The sequence below is a fragment of the Polypterus senegalus genome, chromosome 16 (assembly GCF_016835505.1).
Source record: "Polypterus senegalus isolate Bchr_013 chromosome 16, ASM1683550v1, whole genome shotgun sequence".
Lineage (NCBI taxonomy): Eukaryota > Metazoa > Chordata > Cladistia > Polypteriformes > Polypteridae > Polypterus > Polypterus senegalus.
Window position 1 is genome coordinate 14,665,166 of NC_053169.1, and position 27,885 is coordinate 14,693,050.

Genomic DNA, 27,885 nt, shown 5'->3' on the forward strand with positions numbered 1-27,885 from the left:
AATGGTATAAGTTCCAGAATTACAGGAGCGTGGTCGGAGATGACAGCAGAATCATATTTGCAGGATTTATTACAGAGTAATACATTTGTGGCAGTAAAACAGCAATCATTTTTTGAGTAAGCATGATGTGCTGATGGGAGGAAGGACTATTCTGTTGACTTTAGATACAAAAATCTTGAGAATTTCTGATAATTGAGATTAATAATATAACTATCAAAGGGAGTAGAAAGGAAATAATATATTTAAGGAATATGATCATTCATTTCATTTCACTCAGAGTATAGAAGGCAAAGGCTCAAGCTCAACAATTATTGGTTAAAATACAAATGCCACAACTCAGCACTTTCGATGAAGAAGAGGTTGATAAATCTCTGACTTTCTGAAATACAAGAAGCCATAAGTTCACTACAAAAGGGAAAAACTGCAGGCCCAGATGGCTTACCAGGGGAATTTTGTAAAATGTTTATTACAGTTTATAGAAGCTAGCGAATGTACAGACAAGTTTAATGTGAAGCAGTATTTAAAGAATAAGGGACCAGAAGATGAGATGTCCATCGAGAATCAAAAGTCAGATCTATCTGGTATCAAACTCTGAATCAGAAACCAAACATTGTAGTCCAAAATTTGAAGTCCTAAAGCTGTCTGCCAGAAATCCTTAACCAAAACACACATGCTAAATTTGAGAAGGTCTATCCGCAATCTCTAATTGTTAAGGACTTGTGAGGATTATTGTGAAAGTGGAAGGACTGGGAAATGATAAATGCAGAGCCAGACACAGTCAAAAATAGGCAGAAGTCAGAAACCGAGTGTACTGCCAGTGACCCCTAGGAGTCCCAAAGCGCATTTCCAAAAATGCCCACTAGAGGGGGAAATTCCATTAAAACTCCCAGCTAACCACGAAAAGACTCTTTATGAAATCAAAGTTTAATATCACAATAACAACGAAGCTCCATGAATCACAAAATCAAAAGGATTTGCACCAAAGTCCCATAAAGGTAAACTTAAAACAAGTCAAAATAAGCATGATGTCAACAAATCCAGTGACTCAAAAAAGCACAACAGAAGCACAAGAACTCACCACTCCTTAGTACATTCATAGTAAACCAACAGGAACTGTGGGAGACTCTCGTAAAGTTATAGGTCACAGGGTAGTGATTGGCAGGCGGCTCTGCCTCTTGGGAGACCATCCACAAAACACATGGAGCCTACCAAAGTATTACAATAGAGGCAAAATGAAAGAACGCAAATACTAAGCACAAGCAATATTGATATAAACAAAAGAATCAAAAATGGACAAAAAGGACGTAAAACAAAGATTTGAATCCCAGCTGCAGGATGAACCAATTGTCAATAGTGGACTCTAAGCTATCAACTTCCCGACAGTGTTCAGAAGCCATTAAGAAGGCTAACAGAATGTCAGGTTATATAGCGCCTTGATGTGTGGAGTACAAGTCACCGGAGGTTCTGCTCAGGTTTTATAACACACTGGTGAGGCCTCATCTGGAGTCCTGTGTGCAGTTTGGGTCTCCAGGCTACAAAAAGGACATAACAGCACTAGAGAAAGTCTAGAGAAGAGCGATGAGGCCGAGTCCAGGGCTACAGGGGATGAGTAAGGAGGAAGGAGATGAAGAGTAGACCTGACTGAAGTGTTTAAAATGATAAAGGGATCGAGACAGTGTCTTTAAAATGAGTTCATCAAGAACACGGAGACACAGTTGGAAAATCGTGAAGTGTAAATTTCGCACAAACATTTGGAAGTTTTTCTTTACACAAAGAACGATAGACACTTGGAATAAGCGACCAAGTAGTGTGGGACAGTAAGACTTTAGGGACTTTCAAAACTAAACTTGATGTTTTTTTGGAAGAAATAAATGGATAGCGCCCTGCGGTGGGCTGGCACCCTGCCCGGGGTTTGTTTCCTGCCCTGCGCCCTGTGTTGGCTGGGTTTGGCTCCAGCAGACCCTCGTGACCCTGTAGTTTGGATATAGCGGATTGAATAATGGATGGATGGAAATAAGTGGATCGGGCTGGCAAGCTTTGTTGGGCTGAATGGCCTGTTCTCGTCAAGATTATTCTAATGTTCTAAAACAAAATTTAAAAAATCAGATAATGAAAAATTATCCCAATAAACGTGTCACCTCTTTTGCCACTCTTTTGTCTGCGTTTTCTTCAGCTTCAGATTTCAGAAAGTTGCATTTGTTGTTCAGTGACCTTTAATCAGCTGACCTTTTCTCTTTTTGCCACAAGAGGCTTTTTATCGCATCGGACGTGATTGACAGGTGGATTGGGTGTTTTTTTTTGTTTTTTTTTTCCCCGTGGTTTTATTCACTGAGCAACTTTTCTATCTTAGTCACTAATCCCTGTGACAAAGTGACATTAAAAAGCTGTAATTTGGATAGTTAAAAGCACGGTGCTGCAAAGTCAAACTGAGTCATGCCATTAGCCAGCTGGAGCCGAGTATTCTGAGCCTGACTGTTGGTAGGGAAGGACCGGGGCAGCAAAGAAGTCATGTAACAGCAGAGCCTGCAGCTGGAGAGTCGGCCCCTAAGACCGCCTGAGAGCCAGGGTGACCTGGAGGAGAAAGAAAGAAAGAAAGAAAGAAAGAAAGAAAGAATTTTTAATTTTTTAATTGAACTTTATTAATCAATAATCAACAATTCATGTACATTATCATTAGAAAACAATCAAAGAAAAACCCAACTCAACCCAAAAAGAAAACAATGCGTAAAATCAACTCATTACCCTCGTTTACAAATTGCCTCATGAACACACCCATCTTTTCACAAAATAATTTACCTTTGTGGTCATTTTGTGGAATTTATATTCTAAACACACTCTAGCTTTTCAGAAGTCCATGAAATCTGTTTATCATGTCACACTGCCTATTCTGATTTGACTTTCTCTTTTCTTGACTGTCCAATGAGGAAATTCCCAATCTGACATTATTTCTGGTAACACCATGAGTAAATACACAATCATTAAAAGGCAAGTTAAGAACACTAAAAACAGAGTTAAGAACATTTCAAAGAGGCCAAGGTAAGATAATATAAGGAAAAGCAAAATAAGAGAAGGTAAGTGAAGTAAAGGAAAGGTAAGGTCAGATTTGAAAAGATGAGGCAAGATAAGATAAGATAACCTAAGCAAAGGAAGACGCAACAAAACAAGACAATATAAGACAAGATAAGAAAAGGTAATGAAAGGTGTGATGAGATAAGATAAGACAAGACAAGACAAGCTAAGATAGGATTAGATAAGGTAAGCAAGTTGAGTTAAGATAGGTCAGGTAAGATAAAATAAGACAATACATGGTGTGGCAGTAGGGGGCAGTTGTGCACCCTTGAACCCTCAGGTATAACTCCAGACACCAGGTAACAGTCCACGACCTTTTTATTTTCTTTTCTTCCAGTGCACCAAGCACCTTCCACACTACTCATTAACTACAACAATAAACTACTTTAACAAACACAATAACCTCTCCTCCTCGCCCAGACACTTTGCTCCTCTCCCACCCAGCACAGCTCAGTGTCTGGACTGAGGCACCGTCCTTTTATAGCCCCTGACCCGGAGGTGTTCCTGTCCCAGCAGTCCACAGTTCCTTATTCCTTCCGGGTCAGGGCAATCAGTCTTTTACTTCACCCCGGGAGCACGCCATTCCTTCCCGCCACGTGACTGTGACGTACTTCCGGGTCATAAGGCACAACAGATCCCACAAGTCCCCCCACAGCGACTCCTGGTGGTCCCCAAGGTATCCAGCAGGGCTGTGTATAAACACTACAGAGTCCATAAGGCCCTGCTGGACCTCGGGGCATGATCCTGCTGTCGGGAGAGCTCCTCCTGGCGGCCTAGGGGTGAGGACTGGCATGGGAAGCCGGCAGTCTTCCACAATGGTAAGATAAGGAGAGGTGAGGTACATTAAGAGAATGTAAGCTGAGATAAGATAAGTTAAGACAAGATAAAATAGGACAAAACTAGATACAGTAAAACAAGTTGAGGAAACTTAGGTCAGGCAAGATAAGAGAAAACAATATACAGCAAGAGAAAATAAGAAAAGGAATGAAAGGATCGGTCAAAGCATGGCAAAGAAAAGATAAGTGAAGGTAAGCTAAGCAAAGATAAGATAAGGTAAGGCAAGACAAGATAAGTTGAGACAGGATGAGCTGTGATAAGGCAATTTAAGATAGGATATGATTAGATAAGGTAAGACAAGTTGAGGTAAGATAGGTCAGGCAAGTCAAGATTAGCTGAGATAAGATACAGTAAGACAAGATAAGATAGGACAGGTTTAGATAGGAAAATACATGTTGAGGCAAGATAAGTTAGGCAAGATAAGAGAAGACACAATAAGGTAAGGTAAGATAAAAAAAATGAGATAATGGCGAGATAATATTAACTCAGAACAGATAAGGTAAGATAAGGTAGGACAAGGCGATTTGTGATAAGATGTGATGTGATGCGATATGATGTGATAAAATAAGATAAGCTAAGATAGGTAGGTGAGGTGAGGTTAGGTAAGCTAAGATAGGAAAGGATAAGCTGAGATACGTAAAGTTAAGACAAGGCAAGGTAGGGCAGGATTAGATAAGGTAAAACAAGATGAGGAATGGTAGGTCAGGCAAGATACAATAAGACAAGATACAGCAAAAGTAGATAAGAGAGGAGAGTATCAGACAAGGCATGATAAGATAAAGTAAGATATGACAGATAAGATAAGCATCCTTTACTGCCATTTCATAACACATACAGTGAGATTCTGGTACACTACTTGAAATGATGCTCAAAACTATACTTTTAAATACCACACATCTAATATTCTCACATAGACAGCTCACACATTAGCATATGCAAAAAAAACAAACAATATTCTAAACAAATTGCACAGATTAAGGAAAATACATAAACACATAAATAAATCAGACAATTCAGACATTGTGATTAAAGTGCTCATTGCAGACTTTTGAATTTGAAGACATTTTGGTCACACAACACTTTTTCTGTTTTGTTTTTATCTTATTGATTTTACTGAAGTCTCACAACATTCCCACACAAATAAATCAATTTTTACAAAAATAAGATTGCAAGCAACACTTTTTCTACACGGACCCCTCATTTCAGGGCACACACAGCAATGGCCGGCTTGTTAAAGCCGTTGTCATATTTAGTCCTTTGTCGCGTATCCCAGCATGCAATGACTCATTGAAGTCTGTGATTCACAGAGATCAGCAGGTGCTGAGGGTCTTCTCTGGTGATGCTCTGCCTGTCATGTCTCTCATGCAGACATCTTCATCATGGAGGGCACAGTAAGTATGGTGCTCACTCACTGCCATATTTTAATGTGTTTGTACTAAGTTTATGTTTGATGGCTGTGCTCCTTGTTGATCTGTTTTTAATATTATGTTGTGGTCTCTTTTGTAAAACCTGCTGACCAACCAATTTTCCCTCTTGGGACAAGAAAGTTAAATTGAATGTTTTGGGACACCGGGATATCTGGAGAAAGCTCATGAGAATCATGTTCAAACTGTACAGAGGCCAGGCCAGGAACTGAACCCACGTCCTTTTATTTAAGATTCCAAACTATGGTCTCATCACGCTGCCTACATGAAGCAGTTATTCTGTAATATAAATGAATGTGAACGCATGGGTGGCGATGTGAATGCCAGCATTGTTCACTGACTGACACTCTCATGTATTGAGGATAATTCACGTTGTGCTTCTCTTTAAATGAATTCTCATTACACTGTAATGATTTCAGGGTCACGTCATGCTCACGCTTCCCACCGTCCTCTCTTTTGTCCTATTAGTGTGCAATACTCATATAAAATAATTACAGATGAAAGTTCATCGTCTTTGACAAACCAGAGAACAGATATACTGGAACTTTTGTAAAATACATGAAGGGGTGTTTGTCATTCCTGCCTTGTTAGAGACAAGCAATAGAGGACTGGAGGGAACATTTGTGAAATGAGCTGTAGCTTTAAATAATAAAATGGTTATCCTGAACTCACTCATTATGTAGTAAATACTGAGAAATCTCTTAAGAAACGATGATGATGATGATGATGATGATGATGCAGTGGTTAGTATTGCTGCCTCACACAAGAAGTATCACAGACTTGAATCCTCCAACTGGTTGCTGTCCATGTGGAGCTTGAATGGTCTCTCCGTATCTGTGTGGGCTTTTCACTGGATACTCCTGTTGCTCTCCCACAGCTCACAGACATGTGGTTTAGGATAAACTTCCCTGGGACAGTTTTGACCCCCTATGACAGATTGGTGCACTTACTGTCTTGCACCTGAGGCTCTTAATATTAACTCCAGATCTTAATTGGGGAGCACTTTCAGGTGCTGTATAAAAGAGGCTGCCTCACTCCACTCGGGGAGCCGGAGTCGGGGGGAAGAGGTCGGAGGTTGCGAGTGAGGAGATGGAGGCGGCTGAAGAGAGAGAAGGAGGTCTAGAGGACTGTTAGTGGTGATTACTGCGGTTCACCGACAAAAGCGAGATAGACATATGAGCGCCGACAAAACCGTGACGGACAAATGAGCGCCGACAAACCCGCTAACTGGTTTTCGACAAATGCGCACCGACAAAATCGCGAGAGAGGCCAAGAGAGTGGGATGCGTACGTGTGCATTATGTACACATTATGTGCTAGGTTATAACTGTTATAACTGCTGATGGCATGCTGCGAACAAATAACTCAGTCGAGGGTTGGCATAACGCGTCGTATACAAAGCGGAATTACCAGCAGTCAGGCAGCCAGCAAGTCTAAATACGCTCAACTATCAAGACGTCTTGCTGCAATTCTTCCTACATATGCAGGGCGTGATCTTAAGGACTATCTGCGTGCCGTGTCTCATAATATTGACTTCTAAAATAAACATTATTATATATGCTTTAAACTAGTAATTCATATTTAATGAAACTTTCACGGTTTTGTCGGCGGATTTTGACACCGCATTTTAATGGGCGCTATCTTGTCGGCGCTCATATGTCTATCGCGCAAATGCCGGGTCATTATTACTGCACTGTTTGTGGTGTCAGGAATAGGGGTTGTAAATAAACGTGTGTGATTTGAGACATTCTGTGTCTGCCTGTTTGTGTCCGGGTCCGAATATTCCACACTGATGAAGTCTCCACCCTGTCTCCTCTGCTCAAAACTAAAGAGTCTGTCACAATAAGACACATCCTCACGTCCTCAAGCTCTGAGATGCACTTGTTTGCTCTCCCCTGCACAACTTCAAGTGCTGCTATGTCTTTCTTGTACCGTGGTGACCAGAACTGCACATAATATTCCAGATGTGGTCTTACTAATATGTTATACAGTCTGAGCGTAAGGTCCCTTATGTTATGTTACCAGATGATTGCCTAATGCATTAGAATAATTCTGAGAATAGGCCGCTCAGCTCAACCAAGCTTCTCAATGCTGTAAACCAGGGCCAGATTAAGACCTTTAGGGGCTCTAAGCACTTGAATGATTTTGTTGCCCCCACATATACTGCATCTTCAGTAATTCAAAATATAAACAGTAATAAACTGTAAAATAAAATTGTATTTTTTTGAAATTAAACAAAACTTACAGTATGATGGAAAATGGTGTTTATTTGTGTATACTTCCACTTTATTTGTATTTGAAAAGTTTCTCTTACGTTTTCTAATTGCAAAGTCTTTGATCAAGCAAATGAGATCCGTCATCTGCTTCTATACTTAGTAGAGATAAGTAAGACATTAGGCATGCAGCAGTTGTTCTGTTGGGATCTGTAATATACTGTACTTATACAACTGAGAAAACAAACTCTGAGCAATCTGTGACCATTAATGTTAAAAATATACAAAAGTAAACATCTACAGTTGGAAAGGCACACTCAATGTTGTCTTCTACAGTTTTTTTATACTAGCTGTGTAAGCCATCCATCCATTTTCCAACCCGCTGAATCTGAACACAGGGTCACGGGGGTCTGCTGGAGCCAATCCCAGCCAACACAGGGCACAAGCCAGGAACCAATCCTATGCAGGGTGCCAACCCACTGCACGTCACACACAAACGGGCCAATTTAGAATCACCAATCCACCTAACCTGCATGTCTTTGGACTGTGGGAGGAAACTGGAGCGCCCAGAGGAAACCCACGCAGACACGGGGAGAACATGGAAACTCCACGCAGGGAGGACCCGGGAAGTGAACCCAGGCCTCCTAACTGCGAGGCAGCAGCGCTACCACTGCACCACCGTGCCGCTGCTGTGTAAGCCCATGTTGTAAAAAGCCTGTGCTCCTAGAAACTATTGAAATTGTCAGAAAAAAAACTGAAATGCAGAGTCTGCGATTTAGTTTTGCCGATGTGCTCACCCCCCTTGTTTATCAGCGACTAAGCGAGTTTCTGTTTCCTTGGCGATTCTGTTTTTTTCTAATGTGTTCACCCCTGTCTATCAGCGACTAAGCGAGTTTCTGTTTCCTTGGCGATTCTGCTTTTTTCTAATGTGCTCACCCCCCCTTCTCTATCAGCGACTAAGCGAGTTTCTGTTTCCTTGGCGATTCTGTTTTTTTCTAATGTGCTCACCCCCCTTGTCTATCAGCGACTAAGCGAGTTTCTGTTTCCTTGGCGATTCTGTTTTTTTCTAATGTGCTCACCCCCCTTGTCTATCAGCGACTAAGCGAGTTTCTGTTTCCTTGGCGATTCTGTTTTTTTCTAATGTGCTCACCCCCCTTGTCTATCAGCGACTAAGCGAGTTTCTGTTTCCTTGGCGATTCTGTTTTTTTCTAATGTGCTCACCCCCCTTGTCTATCAGCGACTAAGCGAGTTTCTGTTTCCTTGGCGATTCTGTTTTTTTCTAATGTGCTCGTCCCCCGTTTTCTATCAACGACTAAGTGAGTTTCTCTCTCCTCAGAGGTTTCATTTTTTCTAATGTGCTCTCCCTTCTTGTCTATCAGCAACTAAGTGAGTTTATCTCTCCTTGGCGATTTCATTTTGCCGATGTGTTCACCCCCCTTGTCTATCAGCAACTAAGCGAATTTCTGTCTCCTCTGAGGTTTTGCTTTTCCGATGTGCTTTTCCCCCGTTGTCTATCAGCGGCTAAGCGAGTTTCTCTCTCTTCGGAGGTTTCACTTTGGCGATGAGGCTGTATCCTCATCTTTCTTCTTCTGACTCATTAACATGGGGCCTCCTTGCCAGCTCTTTGATCCTCATTTTGTAGCCTCGTACTTCTGGACCAAACAAACACCTACACTTGCACGTTTAGACGTTTGTGTATAAGAAAGTTTAGCATGACTGGACGACGGAACAGGACAGCCGACATGACAAAGACAATTACAATTACGTTAGCCTCGGTGGACCGTGTGGCCATTACCAGATTCTAATTTAGTTGTATTCCAAAGATGAATATGATATATATATATATATATATATATATATATATAATCATCATATATCATTGCCAGCAAAGGGTTTTCAACCAAGTATTAGAAATGAACATTTTACTTCCAGTTATTTAATTTGTCCAATTACTTTTGAGCCCCTGAAATGAAGGGATTGTGTTAAAAAAACGCTTTAGTTGCCTCACATTTTTATGCAATCGTTTTGTTCAACCCACTGAATTAAAGCTGAAAGTCTGCACTTCAACTGCATCGGAGTTGTCTCATTTAAAATTCATTGTGGTAATATACAGAACCAAAATTAGAAAAAAGATGTCTCTGTCTAGATATTTATGGACCTAACTGCACATTAACAACATCCCGCGCTCAAGTGCCTCCTCACTCGCTTCCTTACTTTCCTCAGCTGTTCGTCGTGCTCACTACTCCCTTCTTATTTACTCCACCGCTTCAAGCCTGTTATTGTTGGCCTTGCTTCACGTCTTCCTGCTGGTGACTCCTGCCTTTTTGTTACAATCATCAAATTCACTCTCAATACTAACATAAGCCTACGACAATTACATTGACAGTCATGTTACGTTATTTTTTATTTTTCATAACTTCTTTAACACACTACTTCTTTGCTGCGAAGCGCGGGTATTTTGCTAGTCTTTATATATAATACGCTACCATGGCTGTCCGTTTGTCTGTCCAGCATATTAAATCACCTGAAGCTCACAAACCGTTTGACATATTGACCTAAAATTAGGTACACAAATATTACGTGATGTCTACTATCCACTTCCGGGGTGATGATTGACCTCCAAGGTTATTCCTGTTTTTATTTTATTTTATTCTAGATTCAACTCTTGGCAGTGGGCAGCAGGGCAGGCATGTGGCGCATGTATACGAGCACTGTTCTCATCCATGCCACCTTTGCCGTCACTTCCTCTACTTCTTCTTATCTTGAATCATTCTTGAGGCAGATTGAAGACTTGAGTGCCAGCTTAAGTGAAACATTAAAGAAAACATACTAAGTAATTGCAACACAAACACTGACTTAATCAGTTTTTAACGTGATAAGATGCTGACGGACAAGAAGTGGACCGCTAGGGTGGAGAAAAGAAGAGCTGCTCAGGAATCAGAAAGCAAATCAACCTCTGAGCAAACGAGTGGTAAACGTACAGAGAAAGAAAGAGGATGAAAACTATAAGTCAAGTGTATTCACTGCACGTTATCATACAGTACAGTGCGCCGTTACTGGTAATAATAATAAAAATAATAATAATAATAATAATAATAATAATAATAATGTTATATATAGTGCCTTTCCCATGCTCAAGGCACTTCACAGAGCCTCATAAAGAAACAGCAGGTATTTGTAACATTGGAAATAGATGTTTCCTGAATAGACACAACATAAAAACAGATAGATACAGTATATACAAAGGCATTAAATAGAATAAAAGAAAATAAACCAGAGTAAAAGACTACATTCAATACTAAAAGATAGATAGATAGATAGATAGATAGATAGATAGATAGATAGATAGATAGAAAGGCACTATATGATAGATAGATAGAAAGGCACTATATGATAGATAGATAGATAGATAGATAGATAGATAGATAGATAGATAGATAGATAGATAGATAGATAGATAGATAGATAGAAAGGCACTATATGATAGATAGATAGAAAGGCACTATATGATAGATAGATAGATAGATAGATAGATAGATAGTGTGAACGGTACCCGGGCACAGACAGGCGGACATGTTGTTTTGACACCACCACACGTTTATTTACAAATTATTTACAATAATATTTGGTCACCAAGACCCCAGTTCATTGGTCACAAAGACCTAATCACGTGCACAAACCCCAAACTCCCAATGTCCTGGCCACAATGCCTTTCTTGGGCCGCCCACTCTTCACAGCTTCGTCCTACCTCCACCCGACTCCAGCCCTGAATGACGGGAGACGGCCCCTTTTATGGAGGACCCGGATGAGCCCCAGGTGTTCCCGGCAATCTTCTGGCCACGCCCCAGCGTGGCGGAAGTGTCGGCTGTCCTCCCGCTGCTCCCGGGCACCGCCCAGTCTTCCCCAGCACTTCCTGGTGTGGCAGGAGTGCTGGGGAAACAAATCCCCAAGGCATTGGGGCGCCTCCTGGCGGTGGCCACGGGCCCCTACAGGGAAGAGCTTCCAAGCCCTTGACCCGTGGCTCCCAAAACAACCCGGAAGGCACACCCCACGTGATCCAGGCCGGGCTCTGACCCTCTTCCGGTCCCTCCTGGCGCCCCGCCGGGTCATAGCCCCTGGCATCCCTGACAGTGCCCCACAGCCAGCGAAGACCACTCGTGGGTAAGAGCGACCCGTCCCGCGAGGGCAGCAGAGCTCCGAAACGGGCCCCACTCGAGGACAGCCGGGGTCCGGCCCCGCACTCCTAGCAGGGACAGGGGCGGAGACACAATCCAGACACCAACCCATGGTGCATCCCTGTGCCTCGCACAGGTTGTGCTCCCCTTTACCGCACCCCGGGCCTCCTTGGTGGGCACCTCCGGGACCTCCACGCCTTTGTTCTGAGCCACTCGTTCCCCGCTGGCTCCTCCAGCTGCGAGCGCACCTGCGCACCGACAGAGAGATCCTTCTGCAGACGGCCCGACATCAGAGGGCTGTTCCGCCACGAAGGGGTTCCTTCAACTCGCCCGGGTCCGCCCCTACAAAGAGAACACAGGGGCAGAACCGCTGCCAAAGCACCCAGCTCGTGCCACGCACGGGCAGCGCCCTCCAACCGCACCCCGCACTTGCCTGATCGGCACCCTCTCCGCGGCTTCCGTGTCCTCTCGACGATGGAGTCGCCGGCACCGCCCTCTCTCTCCGCCGGCCTCAGGGATTCCCTCTGCTCTCCCAGAGGGCAGCCAGCCACACGCTGCACCCAGCAACGCTGCTCACCTTATCGGAGGAATCGCACCCAGCCCTTTATTCCTCCCTTCACTCTGGGACGCCCTGACGGTTTGAGACTCCTTATGGAATAAAAGGCGCTCTGTCCCGCTCTGCGTCCCTATAGTCGGCGCAAGACCGCAGCCAACTCGGGCGGAGGGCGCTAGGACCCGGGCACTTAGCAGCCCGTGTCCTTCAGCGCCCTCACGGACTCCCCTCGCCGCAAGATGCAGTCAGCGGCGCCGCACCTCCTGTCGGAGGGCTGCTTACTCGAACTGATCATTGTCTTCACAGCCTTTTTCAGCAGCCCTCCCATATGCTTTACGGAGTCGGCTGTACTCACCGCCTCCGCTGTACCTCTCCGCTGGAGATTCCAGCGCGCGCCGTCCGCTGTCGATAGTAACGTTCTCAGCGCCGGCGCCTTCTTCTCCAGTACCAGCACCTCAGCCCGGAGGGCACATAGCACCTGTAACACACGCTGCCCGGCGGGCTGAAGGGACGCTCCAGCTCCGCCAAAGCAGCCGGCAAAGACAGGAAGTTAACCGACGCTGAGCCTACCTGACTGTCGGCCTCCGACGCCGCCACTTCCTGTGGGCCTTTCTCCGCCCAATCGGGTCTCCCCCCTGCTCGTGATGGACATTCCCTGGTCCCGCCTCTCTACAGTCATCGGCGGGCACGCAAGACACACCGCCCAATCGCGTGCCTGTCAGGGGGAGGGACTTCCGGTCCGCGGCCATCTTGGCTCCCTTTCTGCGGCGGCGACGTGCTTGCCGGCAGCCTTGCTGTTGCCAGCGCCTCTCGAGCTGCAGCGTCTCCTCCTTCGCAGCCCTCGCGGCTGCCGCTGTGCTGCCGGAGCCCGCAAACCAGCATGCGCCCGCCACTGACGCGGATCCTGGAGGTCCCTGCCTGGAAAACAAAATACACGCCCGGCCCCAAGGGCCGGCTGCCGATAGGCAGGGAACTCACCTCCCAGGTCCCGCCATACCGAGGAAACGCCCTCGGCGTGGCCTCTCTGGACGCCATGCCGCCCCGGCGCCTCCAGCAACGGCGCTGCCGGAGACCGCTGCACTCTTCCAATGCGCCGCCCGCCCGCTTCAGGGAATAACGGAATCCTGCGGATCCCTGGCGGTCCGTGGGGTTCCTTTACCACGCGGGGCTGTGTGCACGCAGCACCCGCGGTCGTGGGTGGGGTCCCTGCTGCACCGGGCCGTCCACAACAATATTTTTTTGTACAGGTCTCCGCCTTGTAACAGGCGGAGCATCCTGCCGGCTACGCCAGATGTGAACGGTACCCGGGCACAGACAGGCGGACATGTTGTTTTGACACCACCACACGTTTATTTACAAATTATTTACAATAATATTTGGTCACCAAGACCCCAGTTCATTGGTCACAAAGACCTAATCACGTGCACAAACCCCAAACTCCCAATGTCCTGGCCACAATGCCTTTCTTCGGGCCGCCTCCACTCTTCACAGCTTCGTCCTACCTCCACCCGACTCCAGCCCTGAATGACGGAGACGGCCCCTTTTATGGAGGACCCGGATGAGCCCCAGGTGTTCCCGGCAATCTTCTGGCCACGCCCCAGCGTGGCGGAAGTGTCGGCTGTCCTCCCGGCTGCTCCCCGGGCACCGTCCCAAGTCTTCCCCCCAGCACTTCCTGGTGTGGCAGGAGTGCTGGGGAAACAAATCCCCAAGGCATTGGGGCGCCTCCTGGCGGTGGCCACGGGCCCCTACAGGGAAGAGCTTCCAAGCCCTTGACCCGTGGCTCCCAAAACAACCCGGAAGGCACACCCCACGTGATCCAGGCCGGGCTCTGACCCTCTTCCGGTCCCTCCTGGCGTCCCGGCCGGGTCATAGCCCCTGGCATCCCTGACAATAGATAGATAGATAGATAGATAGATAGGCACTATATAATGATAGATAGATAGATGGATAGATAGATAGATAGAAAGATAGATAGATAGATAGATAGATAGATAGATGTGAAAGGCACTATATAATAGATAGATAGATACTTTATTAATCCCAAGGGGAAATTCCCATACTCCAGCAGCAGCATACTGATAAAGAACAATATTAAATTAAAGAGTGATAACAATGCAGGTATAACAGACAATAACTTTGTATAATGTTAACGTTTACCCCCCGGGTGGAACTGAAGAGTCGCATAGTGTGGGGTCTCCTCAGTCTCTCAGTGGAGCAGGATGGTGACAGTAGTCTGTCTCTGAAGCTACTCCTCTGTCTGGAGATGATCCTGTTCACTGGATGCAGTGGATTCTCCATGATTGACAGGAGTCTGCTCAGCGCCTGTCGCTCCACCACAGATGTCAAACTGTCCAGCTCCGTGTCTACTATAGAGCCTGCCTTCCTCACCAGTTTGTCCAGGTGTGAGGTGTCCCTCTTCTTTATGCTGCCTCCCCAGCACACCACCCTTAGAAGAGGGCGGTCACCAAAACCGTCTGCTAGAACATCTGCAGCATCTTATTGCAGATGTTGAAGGATGCCAGCCTTCTATATAAGTATAGTCGACTCTGTCCTCTCTTGCACGGAGAATCAGTATTGGCAGTCCGGTCCAGTTTATCCAGTTTAGCTGCACTCCCAGGTATTCATACTGTAGCTCCGTACCCTCTGCACACAGTCACCTCTGATGATCATCATAGCCTAGGAAATAGCACCATTTTTGATATAACACACTCACACACACACAAATGATCTGGACAGAGAGGAGAACTGATAGTAGCGTCAGAATGTCAGGTTTAGTTAGACGTCTTCCTGAACAAATGAGTCTGAAGTTGTGTTTTAAAAGAATGAATGGAGTCAGCTGATGTCATTAATTTTGGGAGGTCATTCCAAAGTCTGGGTGCTATACAGCTGAAGGCCCTGCTGTACCCACAGAGGGCAGGTTATTGTCAGGCACAACAAGATGGTCAGAATCAGAGGACCTTAGTGATGAACAGGAGCAGAGTGATGGAGAAGGTCACTGATTTAGTCCAGCGTGAGGCCATTTAAAGATTTACAGGTTAATAACAGAATTTTGTCCTCAATTCTGTAAGATACCAGTGGAGCCAGTGGACAGCAAGTAGGATGGGTGTGATGTGCTCGCAGTTCCTGGTCCGTGTTTGCCAATCACTAAGATCTTGAAAGGAGAGGGTTAGCTGGACATGGCAGAAGTTCACGGGAAGCCTTTTTGATATGGCTTATTATTTTGAGCCTGGCAAAGAGGGGCATAAGGGATGCCAGGCGTATCCCGGTAAAGAGAGGCTTGTGAGCTGAGATGTAGAGCTGGTAGAAACGATTTTGGAAAAGGAGTCAAACTAAGAGAGAGTGAGAGAGATTGAGAAGTGGGGTTTTGCAGCAGCTAAGGAGAGACGGAAAGACTTGTGGATTTGGGGGGAATGGAAAATAAGGCTTTAATGGGAATTTGATTTTGGATCCAAAATATAAGGGTGTAGTATGGATGGATGATGAGAGAGAAAGATGCGAAAAGGACTTCCTTAACAAAACTCAATTTGTTGTATAGATTGCATTTTGTAATGTGTATATATAAAAATGCAGCATCTTTCATTCTGCTTATTAGAATAAATACATATATATGTGTTCTAATAAAACAGTATGAAAAGATATGTAGTGAATACAAGAAAAAAAACATTTTTATTAGTTCTGAATAGGTGTATAAATTGTGTGCCATAGGTGTGTTGTAAATTAATAAACACGTCGCCCTCTTTGTCAGCATGATTTGTGATGATACTCCTGTGATAATTTTAATATGTATACTAAATATTACAGCCTACAGTATTAATTGTTGATCGCATTACTTTTGCTCTTACAAACTGTTCACTGGATTCTGCTCCTGACAGTTTTTTTTTTGACGGTTAAGTGATTGGCAGTCATGTAACCGTCAAAATAGGGCGACATTTTTTGCAGTGCATGATTCAATGTTGTGTAACAATCAAATGTGCAAACTTACAAATGGATGAAACGTCTTCTAGGGCCTGTGTATGCGGATACCATGGTCAGATCTTATAAGTCACTGCTTTTTTTTTTTTTGATGTTTTATTGAATTTATTAAAAAACATATAAAATTCCATACAATCACGTCAATTCAAATCAAGAAACAGAGGAAGGCCAACAGCCTGTGGAAAACTATTGAGAGTAGCAAAGAGAGAAAGGAGTCTCCCACCCCCCAGTATAAGTGATTAATCTAAAATGTTATTGATCAGATCCTGCCAGGTTTTAAAAATGTCAGATCCTCTAAGTGAGAATTTTAATTTTTTCCAATCTCAAATATTATATAACATCAGTTACTGACTGACTTAACAGAGGTGAGTTAGGATTCTTCCAGTTGAGCGAGACAAGTCTACGTGCTAATAGTGAAGTAAAGACAATTCCAGTTTGTTTGTCCTTCTCCACTGTAAGCCCCTCTGGTAGCCCACCAAACACAGCTGTTAGTATATCAAGGGGGACTGTGACACCAATGTCCAGAATGGTCCAGAATGTCGTTAATTTGGTGCACGTCCAAAACATGAGGCTCAAGCTCGATTGCAACGTTCGCAGGTTGGATCTCAACCCCTGGAAACATTTTGGACAATTTTCAATGAGACAGATGTGCTCGATAAAAAATATGAGTTGATTAATTGAGGGTTTTGCACATATGGAGCTCGAGAGAACTCTGTGCCTGGCTACCTTCTACTCCGTTTCTGAGACGTTGAGTGAGAGATCCTTTTTCCACTGTGCTCTAGGATCTTTAAAAGGAAGGGACTTTAAAATGTTTTTATATATTATAGAATTGCTGTCTGAGTCCCCAAGCCTAATCGATATCTCTTCTGGAATAGAAGTCGGTGGGAGGTGAGGAAAATTGGGCAGATCTCATTCAGCAAAGTTTCGAATTTGGAGATAGTGGAAAAATTGTGTTGATAGGAGATGGCTTATCAACCGGTGTGTTACGGCGCAGTGGTGTGCTGTGAGGTCCACCCAGGTGTGCCATGGAAATAACAGTGTAATGGCCCCCCTGGGTTCCAACCTGAAAGGGACAAGCTCCTCAGGTGGTCGAGGTCTGCCCAAGGATGATGGGATTACCTGGAGAAGTTGGCATAAAAGCAACTCTATCATCAGTGTTTTGGAGACACTTCTCATCTGCAGCTGCCTGGGTGTATGGTCTCGCAGAGCAACACTCACAAAGCCTTGGAAGAGTGGGCATATGAGTTACTCCAGACCCCCAGGGGTCTTCAGAATGGGGCAGAGAAGAGCAGGTAAAGAGATGAAAGAGCCCGGAGACACATCCAAAGTGCTCACCAGGTGCTGTGTCTGTGAGCGCCAGTATCGAAGTTGCTCTTTCTTTTTTTTTTACCGACTTCTCCAGTAGTTCTGCCCCTTTGGACAGCTGGGCACATTTTTGAGATTTAATGTTCTTGTGGTTAGAAGAATAGTGCTGAGTCCCTTGGGATGTGCAGCCACAGGATGCCACAATGCTAGAAGTGAATAAAACAGCCACCCAGTTATTGAATTTGTGAAGCCACTCATTCCAATGCAAAGTACTGGAGACAGTAACCACACAGTCAGGTGCCAGCTTTACACGGGACATCAGTTTAATTACTGGGCAAAGTCACTCACACACACACACACACACACACACAGAGAGTGGAAGAAAATACCCCCCAGTGAACTCTTTATAAGCACTGGGAGAACATGCAAAAAGTGTGCCAGTGTAACTCAGTTGGGGTCCTGCCAGGTGCTCTGTGAGGCAATGCCAACCTACATCTTTAGATTACAGTGTGATGTGTCAGTCCTTTGGGTAGTGCTAAAACGTACAAACCTTTGCTCCAGGGTAAATCTCTCGTCCTGATTTCTGTGATATAAATAATTTCATTCAAAGTCTGGTGCGGAGTTAAAACAACAGTTTGTTTCACATTTACTCAGACTTCCATTCTGAGAAATTACATTGATTTACTTGGTTGACAGCTTTATCCAAGGCAATTTACAACATGTATAACACAATTGGAGTGGCACGGTGGCGCAGTGGTAGCGCTGCAGCCTCACAGGAAGGAGACCTGAGTTTGCATGTTCTCCCCGTGTCTGTGTGGGTTTCCTCCCACAGTTCAAAGGCATGCAGATTAGGTGCATTGGCAATCCTAAATTGTCCTTAGTGTGTGAGTGCTTGGCGTGTGAGTGGGTGTGCCCTGCAGTGGGCTGGTGCCCTGCCCGGGGTTTGTTCCTTGTGCTGGCTGGGATTGGCTCCAGCAGACTTCCATCACACTGTCTTAGGATATAGTGGGTTGGACAATGGATGGATGGCTAATACAATCGGTTCCATTTCGTTTTGTTTTTTCCAATTGGAGCACAAGCAGGTTCAGGGTCACACACTGGGGATTTGAACCCACAACCTCAGGGTTTGAAGTCCAAAGCCTTAATCACTACACCACCCTGACTGCCTAAATTAAGGATATTAATCCCAAATTACATTGAAAATTTGGATTTGGCGATTGGAAAAGCCACCGTAATTGAATATACAGTATACTACTGCTAGTATATATATATATATATATATATATATATATATATATATATATATATATATATATATATATACCTGTATATATATATCTGAGAAATGACATTGATTTATTTGGTTGACAGCTTTATCCAAGGCAATTTACAACATGTATAATACAATTGGGGTGGCATGGTGGCGCAGTGGACCAGGAGACCTGGGTTTGCTTGCCGGCGTGGAGTTTCCATGTTCTCCCCGTGTCAGCGTGGGTTAAAACAACAGCCAGCACAGGGCGCAAGGAACAAACCCCGGGCAGGGCGCCAGCCCACCACAGGGCACACACACTCACATACCAAACACACACCAAGGTCAATGAACCTAACCTGCATGTCACTGGGTTTGAAGTCCAAAGCCTTAACCACTACACCACCCTGACTGCCTAAATTAAGGATATTAATCCCGAATTACATCGAAAATTCGGATTTGCCGACTAGAAAAGCCGCCGTAATTGAATATATACTACTTCTATCTGTGTGTTTTATATGCATCTCAGAAAATTATAATCCCGTATTAAAAAGTGAACGATACAAGGTAGGGATTATGCATCTGGCACGCAGCAGCTCAGACATCATTTCTCTGCGGGATCGAAGTAAAGTGATAGAGAGAGAGAGAGAAAAAAGTGTTAGAGAAGAAACGTCTCTTTTTTTCCTCTTTCATATTGCTTTTACTAGAGGAAGAAAAAAAAATGCTGGGCTGCTACCATCCTCTAAGCAGAGGTGGGGTGGTCTGCTGTCACGTTTCCCCCATGCACTGTGTATTAAAAGAGGCAGGACCAGACTATAATGATGTAAAGAATAGGTACAATGCTATTATGATGCCAACTGTCGAGGAAGACAAATTTCTTTCTTGAACGCGTCGTGCTACTGAATCCCACCCCCGTCAAGTCCGACCACCACCACCACCTCCACCACCACCACTTCGGCTGTGTTTAATTTTCAAGAAAAAAAAAAAAAAACCGAATAGTGTATCAAACTGATGCTCCCCGTTTCCAGGGTGAATTTTTCCCCGAGGAAACATCCAAAGGCTGCTAATTAGAATCGCTACAGGGGGAAAATTACCGTCCAAAAACAAAACAAAAAATAGATATATATTAATGACAACAATTGCGCAACACATCTAATACACAGAAGAATTGCCACCATCTGGTATAATTGAAACTCTTTCTTTCTTTCTTTCTTTCTTTCTTTCTTTCTTTCTTTCTTTCTTTCTTTCTTTTCTCTCTCTCTCTGTCGCGTGCGCCTTTTAGCCCGTTTTTAAACGCCCTGTTGTTATTTCAGGAAACGGGTAGGTGTTGCTATGAGAACGCTGTATGGAGGAATTTAATCAATCAGAACCACCGGCGCTGGACAGCTCCTTCCTGCATCTGCGAGATGCTGCTGTTTTTGCATTCAAATCTCCGGGTTACAAATTGCGTGCTCCGTTATCTGTAAAGCAAAGTCAGAAAAGGTGACGCTCGGTGCCATCCTTTTGGATTGGATTCTCACATTTTTTTTTTTTTTTTTTTGCTAGCTGTTGCTAACTCCTCTCATTTCGGGTCGCGCTGTCGGGAAGGGGTGGGCGAAATTAATGTGTTTTTGCCTTCTCGTTGCAGAAACGATTCTTGGGGAGCTTGGACTACCAAGGGATGCAAAACTGTGCTTACCGATGCATCCCATACGAAATGCTTATGTGATCGTGTGTCTACCTTCGCCATTTTGGCTCAGCAACCAAGAGAAATAGTAAGTAAAGGGGAGGGAGGGGGGTGTTTGGGAAGAGGGGGCTTGCGTGGTGGTTGTGGTGGTGGGGGTGAAGGATGGTGGTGGTGGGGGGGTATTGTGATATTAAAGAGATAAGCTGCCCTCGTTGATGTTCGCCAGTGTATCTGTAAATAAATGCATAAGGTAGGATTCGGGAATGCAGCATTTACAGAATTGGTACTCCGCAGGGAAGTCTCGGAGCGCTAGTGTGTGTGTGTGTGCGTGCGTGCGTGCGTGTGTCGGTTTGATAAGTTGGAATCGGAATGTATGTTTTATTTTTTACATTACAGATTTTAATCCGGTTAATCTGTATATTTAGTGATACCCTTTAATCGTATGCTGTTTGCTTGTGTCTCTGTTTTTTTCCCTCCTCTCTGCTCCTGACAGACGTCAGAAAGAAGCGAAAAGCAAACCGATTTCTGAGACGTGATGCTGGCTAATTGTGTTATGTCTTGGTTGTCCGGGAAAAGTGCAGATATCAGGCAACCAGCTGAGCGCCTGGATGGTTGAGATTTGCAACTATCGGCGTATCTCTGTTCATATTTGATTGCATACAAAGGGCCACGCAGGTCTTTTGCATAAAACATAAAAGGAAAAAAAAAGGCCGTGTCATGCATGCGATTGAACATCAGTTAAATGGCAAGGGCATGAGTGAGATCGGCTACCGGGCATCAGCGGGGCAACAACCCTGCTGCACTCCTACAGACGTACGGCTTCATTTGACTGATCTGTTCGGTTGGTTGTTTTATCTGGACGATCTTTAGATTTGGGACTTCTGCATTCACGTACCATGATGTGAATTCAGATTGATTCAGATTGCCCTCGTTTGTATGTGCGTGCTAGGAAATGTGTCCACGGTTTTTACTCGTAAGAAGAAATGCTTTAAAATGATGACATTTTTAAAAAATTACCCGAGCCCTTTCAAACCTTTCACCTTCAACAATTAATTGTGGTAGTTCTTTTATCATTTGCCTTCATCTAAATGGAAAGGGGAGTATTGAATAGTTACAATGAAACCTGCTTGCAAATACTGTATATGAAGCTGTCTTTTCATTTTTCATAAATGATGTGGCTTTTCTGTTTGGGAAATACAGCGTGGGGATCTTATGCAAGCGCCTTTTATTACTGTGAAGATTCAACATTCTCTTTAGTAGATGTCATTTGGAGTAAATGGCTAATGAAATCACTCATCGGAATGCACACATTGGATTGGTCCATAAACTCCATCTGGAGGTTTTCAAGGCAGACATAGGTTGGGGTATCCACGTTTTGTTTTTCTCTTTAAATACATGTGGAACTTTCAAATACAGTTTAATGACACACATAATAGCCCACTGGCTTTATACCAAAAAAATAAATCAATAAAATAAAATACATAAAGCTAAACTCGAAAGTAAATGCATTCTCCTAGATAGGAAAACCTGTGTGAGCTGGAGGCAGCACTTCATGAATACACACTTTATTAGAAAGTTTTTGACAAAACTGCCATTTCCTGCTCCACGAAACAAATTAGGTTTGTTATTTTCTACTGACGTGTTTAAGAAGGCGAAATACATTCTAGATTTTCATGTTTACTTGACATGATATGTTAGATTTTGGTTATAATAATAATAATAATAATAATAATAATAATAATAATAATAACCATTATTCACCATCATCATCATATAAAGAGTAAATAAATTGATCTACGACTACTACTATTACTAATAATAGTAACTTTAAAAGCTGAATTTACCGCTGATTAAAACGTCTAAATTTAAATTACTGAAGTAACATGATTCATATTTAAATGTATGATTATTCTTTTATTCATTATTGTGAAATTTTATTCTCCAGTAATGTCATTATTGTATTTTATTTATCTGATGTATTAAAACAATACTAAAATATATATGCAAGTTTATCTTCAGTCATTTGACAATTAGTTTATATAGCATCATTAACAGAGTGCACAATTACTTTCCAAAACAGATACAATTATTATATAAGACTTAAACACTTTAATGCAACTCAATTTTAACCTACCTAAATATATAATGAAGAGAGGGAGAGAGTGTATATCTGCCTATGATAGATAGATAGATAGATAGATAGATAGATAGATAGATAGATAGATATGAAAGGCACTATATAATAGATAGATAGATAGATAGATAGATAGATAGATAGATAGATAGATAGATAGATAGATAGATAGATAGAAAAATGAGAAAGGCAAGACACTATCTATCCATCTATTATATAGTGCCTTTCACATCTATCTATCTATCTATCTATCTATCTATCTATCTATCTATCTATCTATCTATCTATCTATCTATCTATCTATCTATCTATCTGTCTGTCTGTCTGTCTGTCTGTCTGTCTGTCTCTCAAAAGGCAAAATACCAAAGAGGAGCAGGGTGTTGCAGCACCAATGCAAACGCCCAGTTTAATTGAGGTGCAAAATCAACATAAAATACCAATCTAGATAAATACATATTATATATAATTAGTGTATACCATATATACTTTTATCAATAATATTTATATACACCATAGATAGACAAATAGGTAGATGTGAAAGGCACTATATGATAGATAGATAGATAGACAGCATGATTGATTAAAGGTGCTAAAAGGTATGATAAATGCTACACATTCATAAAGACACTATACTATATTAAAACCACAGATACAAAATAGAGTATAAGGCATATAAGAGTATACAGTATATAAAAGCAGATAGTATGTGAGTGCACACTGAGGCACGAAACCTTAAATAATGTTGATGGCTCTGTCTCCACCACTGACTTACTGTGCCTAAGTGCTGTTATTTATTTAAATATTTGTAATTCATGCTGATCTTGTATAACTTTCTAAACCTGAAAAGGTGCAGTACACAAGGAAGGCACTATATGATAGATAGATAGATAGATAGATAGATAGATAGATAGATAGATAGATAGATAGATAGATAGATGTGAAAGGCACTATATAATAGATAGATAGATAGATAGATAGACAGATAGATAGATAGATAGATAGATAGATAGATAGATAGATGTAAGGTGCTATATAATATACTGTATAGATAGATAGATAGATAGATAGATAGATAGATAGATAGATAGATGTAAGGCACTATATAACAGATAGATAGATAGATAGATAGATAGATAGATAGATAGATAGATAGATTTGTGGCAGTTCTCTACATTTGGATTGTTTACGTGGCTATAAATGGTTGATTATAAAAAAAGCCACAGAATACATTAGCCATTCATTTTTCCTATTCATATTCCATAACTTTCCATAGTGTAAAACCGTCAATGTTTTATCAGCAATATGCAGACCTTTAAAATTCTGTCATTTCTAATTTAAATCGATATTTTTTCCTTTTCTGAATGAATGCATTGCAGTACTTTTTATTGGACGTTGTTTTCTGAATTCTGTGTAAAGCAGACCCTCAGTTTGGCCCGCTAAACGCGCTCTGAAGGAGTCCGGTGCGATGAAGTGCCCCTACTGGTGATGCCAACTGCTCACATTGGTCCTCTTCCTTGGCTGACACAGGGTGCCGCGTGTTTAATATTTCGGGGTTCTTGATTGATACGCCAAACCCTGTGCCACATTAAGAGACACGACTTTCCCCGACTAATTTGTTTAGACCTGTTTGTGATTATCAGACTCTGCACGCCGTCCATCTTGGTTATGATTTGCTGTACACCAGCAGCTCTCTGACTTTGTTTAAAGCTTTGTGTCTTTTAATGCTTACGTGTCAAATTTGATTGAAATTTGGAATTACTGTATGCATTCTTAGAAGAATATAAGGAATCTTCAGCCCCATGGACAAGTTCTTTTTTGGTTTCCTGGCTGTGCATTCAGGGCTGAGCGAGTGTGATTTGTGTGTTTCAGTTTTACTTTGAGCCATGCTGTGAACTGCCATCCCATCTTGAGCTGATGTGTCCCTTGCAGACAAAGTTTCAAGAGTGCCATCTTATGTCAGGTTCTTTGATGTTGACTCAGTTATTTGTCCTGTTAATTCAATTACTTTATAGTAAAGGTTGATTTTGTTTATGTGTTTATTTTTTTTTTTTGCAGACCATGGAATACTCAGGCGTCCCTTCGCTGACGTTAATCGTGGGCTGTGGCCTGTCCTGCCTGGCCTTGATCACCCTCGCTGTGGTCTATGCGGTGCTATGGAGGTTAGTAGAGCTAATCTTGAGTCTGTCTCTTTGATGTTTGTCCTGTGCTACACTGTAGGGCAGCTCATCCAAAGTAAATAAATACATAAATAAATGAATAATTCTTTAATGATATATCTATTATGTTGGTAGCATAGCAGCACAGGGTTTAATACGGCTGGCACGCAGCTCAAGCGTCCTGGGTTCAGATCTTGGCTGCTGCTGGTGCCACGCCAGGTCTGAATGTGCCTCTGTCGTCCCAATAACACAAGTGCCATCTTATTTTTCACTGTCATTATGGGTTATTGAGTGCAGACCGATGAGCGCCCAAGGATTCCAGCGGAGAACTACAAACCAGTTAATGCCCCGTTTAACAACAGTGCCCAAAGAATGAACATATGGGAAAAAATAAAAGGCGGAGTGGCGGCCCTGAGGCTAAGGAATGTTGCCGGTTCAAATCCCCCAGAAGGAATCCTACTCCATTGGGCCCTTGAGTAAGACCCTTAACCTGAAACCTGCTCCAGGGCCGTGCATGCTGTACAATGGCTGACCCTGCACTGCACTCTGACTCCCAAAAGTTCATGCAAAAAGACAAACGTCTCCTCAGAAATTAATTAAAATTGTATCAGGATGATTTAAAGTATGCAGAAAGTGAAGGAGTCTGACTACTTTTGGACTTCACTTGATATATAATGCACATCAAAGCTATTTTAATGTGTTATAATGTAAAGGGGAAAATCTGATGGCTCAGTGGTTGGCGCTGATGAGTTCATTTCCCATCTTGGTTGCTATGTTTGCATGTTCTCCCCGTGTCTCCCCAGATTGTTTCCCATGTCTTGTTTTGGTGGCTCTCGGTTTGTTGGTGTGAGTGAGTGGGCCTCGTGACGGGCTGGTCCTTCATGGCTTGCGTCGAGTGACGTTGGCATTGGCCATGGCACCCAGACACTTATACCAGTGAAAGGCGTTTGGAAAAATAAGTGAAGTGTTATAATTCAAAACATGCAATTGTACAGTTTTACTACTGATTTGGTTGGTATGGCACTTATACCAGTGAAAGGGTTTGGAAAATTAAGTAAAGGTTTATAATTCAAAAATTGCAATTGTACAGTTTTACTACTGGCACGGGGGTGTATGGCCATGGTGACACATTAAGCCAGCACTGGGATTGTGACTTTGCGGTTCCAGACCGTTGGGATGTGTGTGTTAGGGGGTGTTGGAAAGGTAGATTTACAAAGGCACTGAGCTAATCTGTCTGCTTAAAAATGACCTGCATAACCGATCAAAACCTACAGTAAGGACATGCAAATGGGAGATTAAATGAGGATCAACCTTTGCAAGTTCTTCTTTATAGATGGCACATTCTTTAATGTGTATGTTTTCCAATGATGTAAAAAAAAAATCTCAGAATTTGCTCTTTCTACACACTTCATTAGATCCACCTGTTCCTTAATTGCAAATCCCCTTCTTGTCCAAACAGCCAGTTTATCTGGTGGAAAACCAGTCTGCGTACAGCATAGTCTGCGGTCAAGGCCACGAGGTTTAGACTGAACTCGACGTGCCATTGTGCGGTAGGACTGCTGTTTCCAGTCATGGTGGTGCCAGCATCTCAGAACTAGACTGCCCCTGTGATTTCCACTGTAGCCCCTCGAGAAAATGGAGAATGTGGTGATAAGCAAAGCATATGGCGAGGATGGACTGGTCTTATGTACCCGGCTGTCACTTGTCACATCGCTTCAATGCAGCTCTGAGTTGTCTAGCCAGAGTCTGTGCCACCCACAAGACAGGAACTTTGAGAACTTTAACTATATATATATATAGGGCGGCAAGGTGGCGCAGTGGTAGCGCTGCTGCCTCGCAGTTAGGAGACCTGGGTTCGCTTCCCGGGTCCCCCCTGCGTGGAGTTTGCATGTTCTCCCGTGTCTGCGTGGGTTTCCTCCGGGCGCTCCGGTTTCCTCCCACAATCCAAAGACATGCAGGTTAGGTGCATTGGCGATTCTCAATTGGCCCTGGTGTGTGTGCTTGGTGTTTGTGTGTGTCCTGCGGTGGGTTGGAACCCTGCCCAGGATTGGTTCCTGCCTTGTGCCCTGTGTTGGCTGGGATTGGCTCCAGCAGACCCCCGTGACCCTGTATTCGGATTCAGCGGGTTGGAAAATGGATGGATATATATATATACAGTATATATTGTGACAATAATACACCAAAGACATCATAAAGGTTTGGGGCAGCCACCCGTATATTGTTTTTTCCAGCTGCAAAAGGTTATTTTCTTGAATCACAATGTGCATATAACAGAGTTCACCACAGAATTGATTATAGTAGCCCAAGATGGAAGCTTTAAAGGTGTGGAGAGGAAATGATGTCATCAGAATGGCTGGAACCAGAAGTGACGTCAGCAAAGGGGCCGGCTTCGGAAGTGACGTCTTCTAAGGCTCTGGAATCTTGCAGGATTTCCTGGGAAAGGTCTGTAGGGAACTGAGAAAGACAGTCAGCACACTCCACCACCCCCTGGTCAGATGTTTTATTACACTTACTCAGACCCTTTAGCTGCCTCCTACTCGCACATGTGTGACAATATATATATATATATATGTGTGTGTGTGTGTGGTGGGCTGGCACCCAGCCCGGGGTTTGTGCCTGCCTTGCACCCTTTGTTGGCTGGGACTGGCTCCAGCAGACCCCTGTGACCCTATAGTTGTGATATAGTGGGTTGGATAATGGATGGATATATATATATATATATATATATATATATATATATATGTGTGTATATATATATATATATATATATATATATATATATATATATATATATATATATATATATATATATATATATATATATAAAGCAGATTTGATGAATGTATGTGTGTATGTATGTATGTTTGTCCGCCATACAAATCTGCACTGGGTGCCCGATTGCCACCGAACTGGGGATGAGGCTCCTTTGTGACCAGGAGGAGGTCATGGGGTATGTTTGGTTGGGAAAAATGTTCGTGTTGAAGGGCCGGGCATCTTTTCACTGACTTACCGTTTGGCACACATCCCCATACTTGTCATCGACATGATGGCCGCACGATGCAACAGACATTCACGGTGGCGCTATCTAGTGGCATGTTTGGTCCCTGTGCATCGCTCTTTACCCATGTTTCTT

The 27,885-nt window shown here is 43.3% G+C and overlaps 1 protein-coding gene across 1 annotated transcript in view; it reads left to right on the plus strand.

Annotated features, from left to right (window-relative positions):
* Positions 1-27,885, plus strand: part of adgrb3 (adhesion G protein-coupled receptor B3) — an 868,080-nt gene that overhangs the window by 605,994 nt on the left and 234,201 nt on the right. The window contains exons 17-18 of the mRNA XM_039737721.1: positions 20,424-20,550; positions 24,652-24,755. Coding sequence (XP_039593655.1) covers positions 20,424-20,550; positions 24,652-24,755 — 231 coding nt within the window. The remainder of the gene's footprint in view (positions 1-20,423; positions 20,551-24,651; positions 24,756-27,885) is intronic.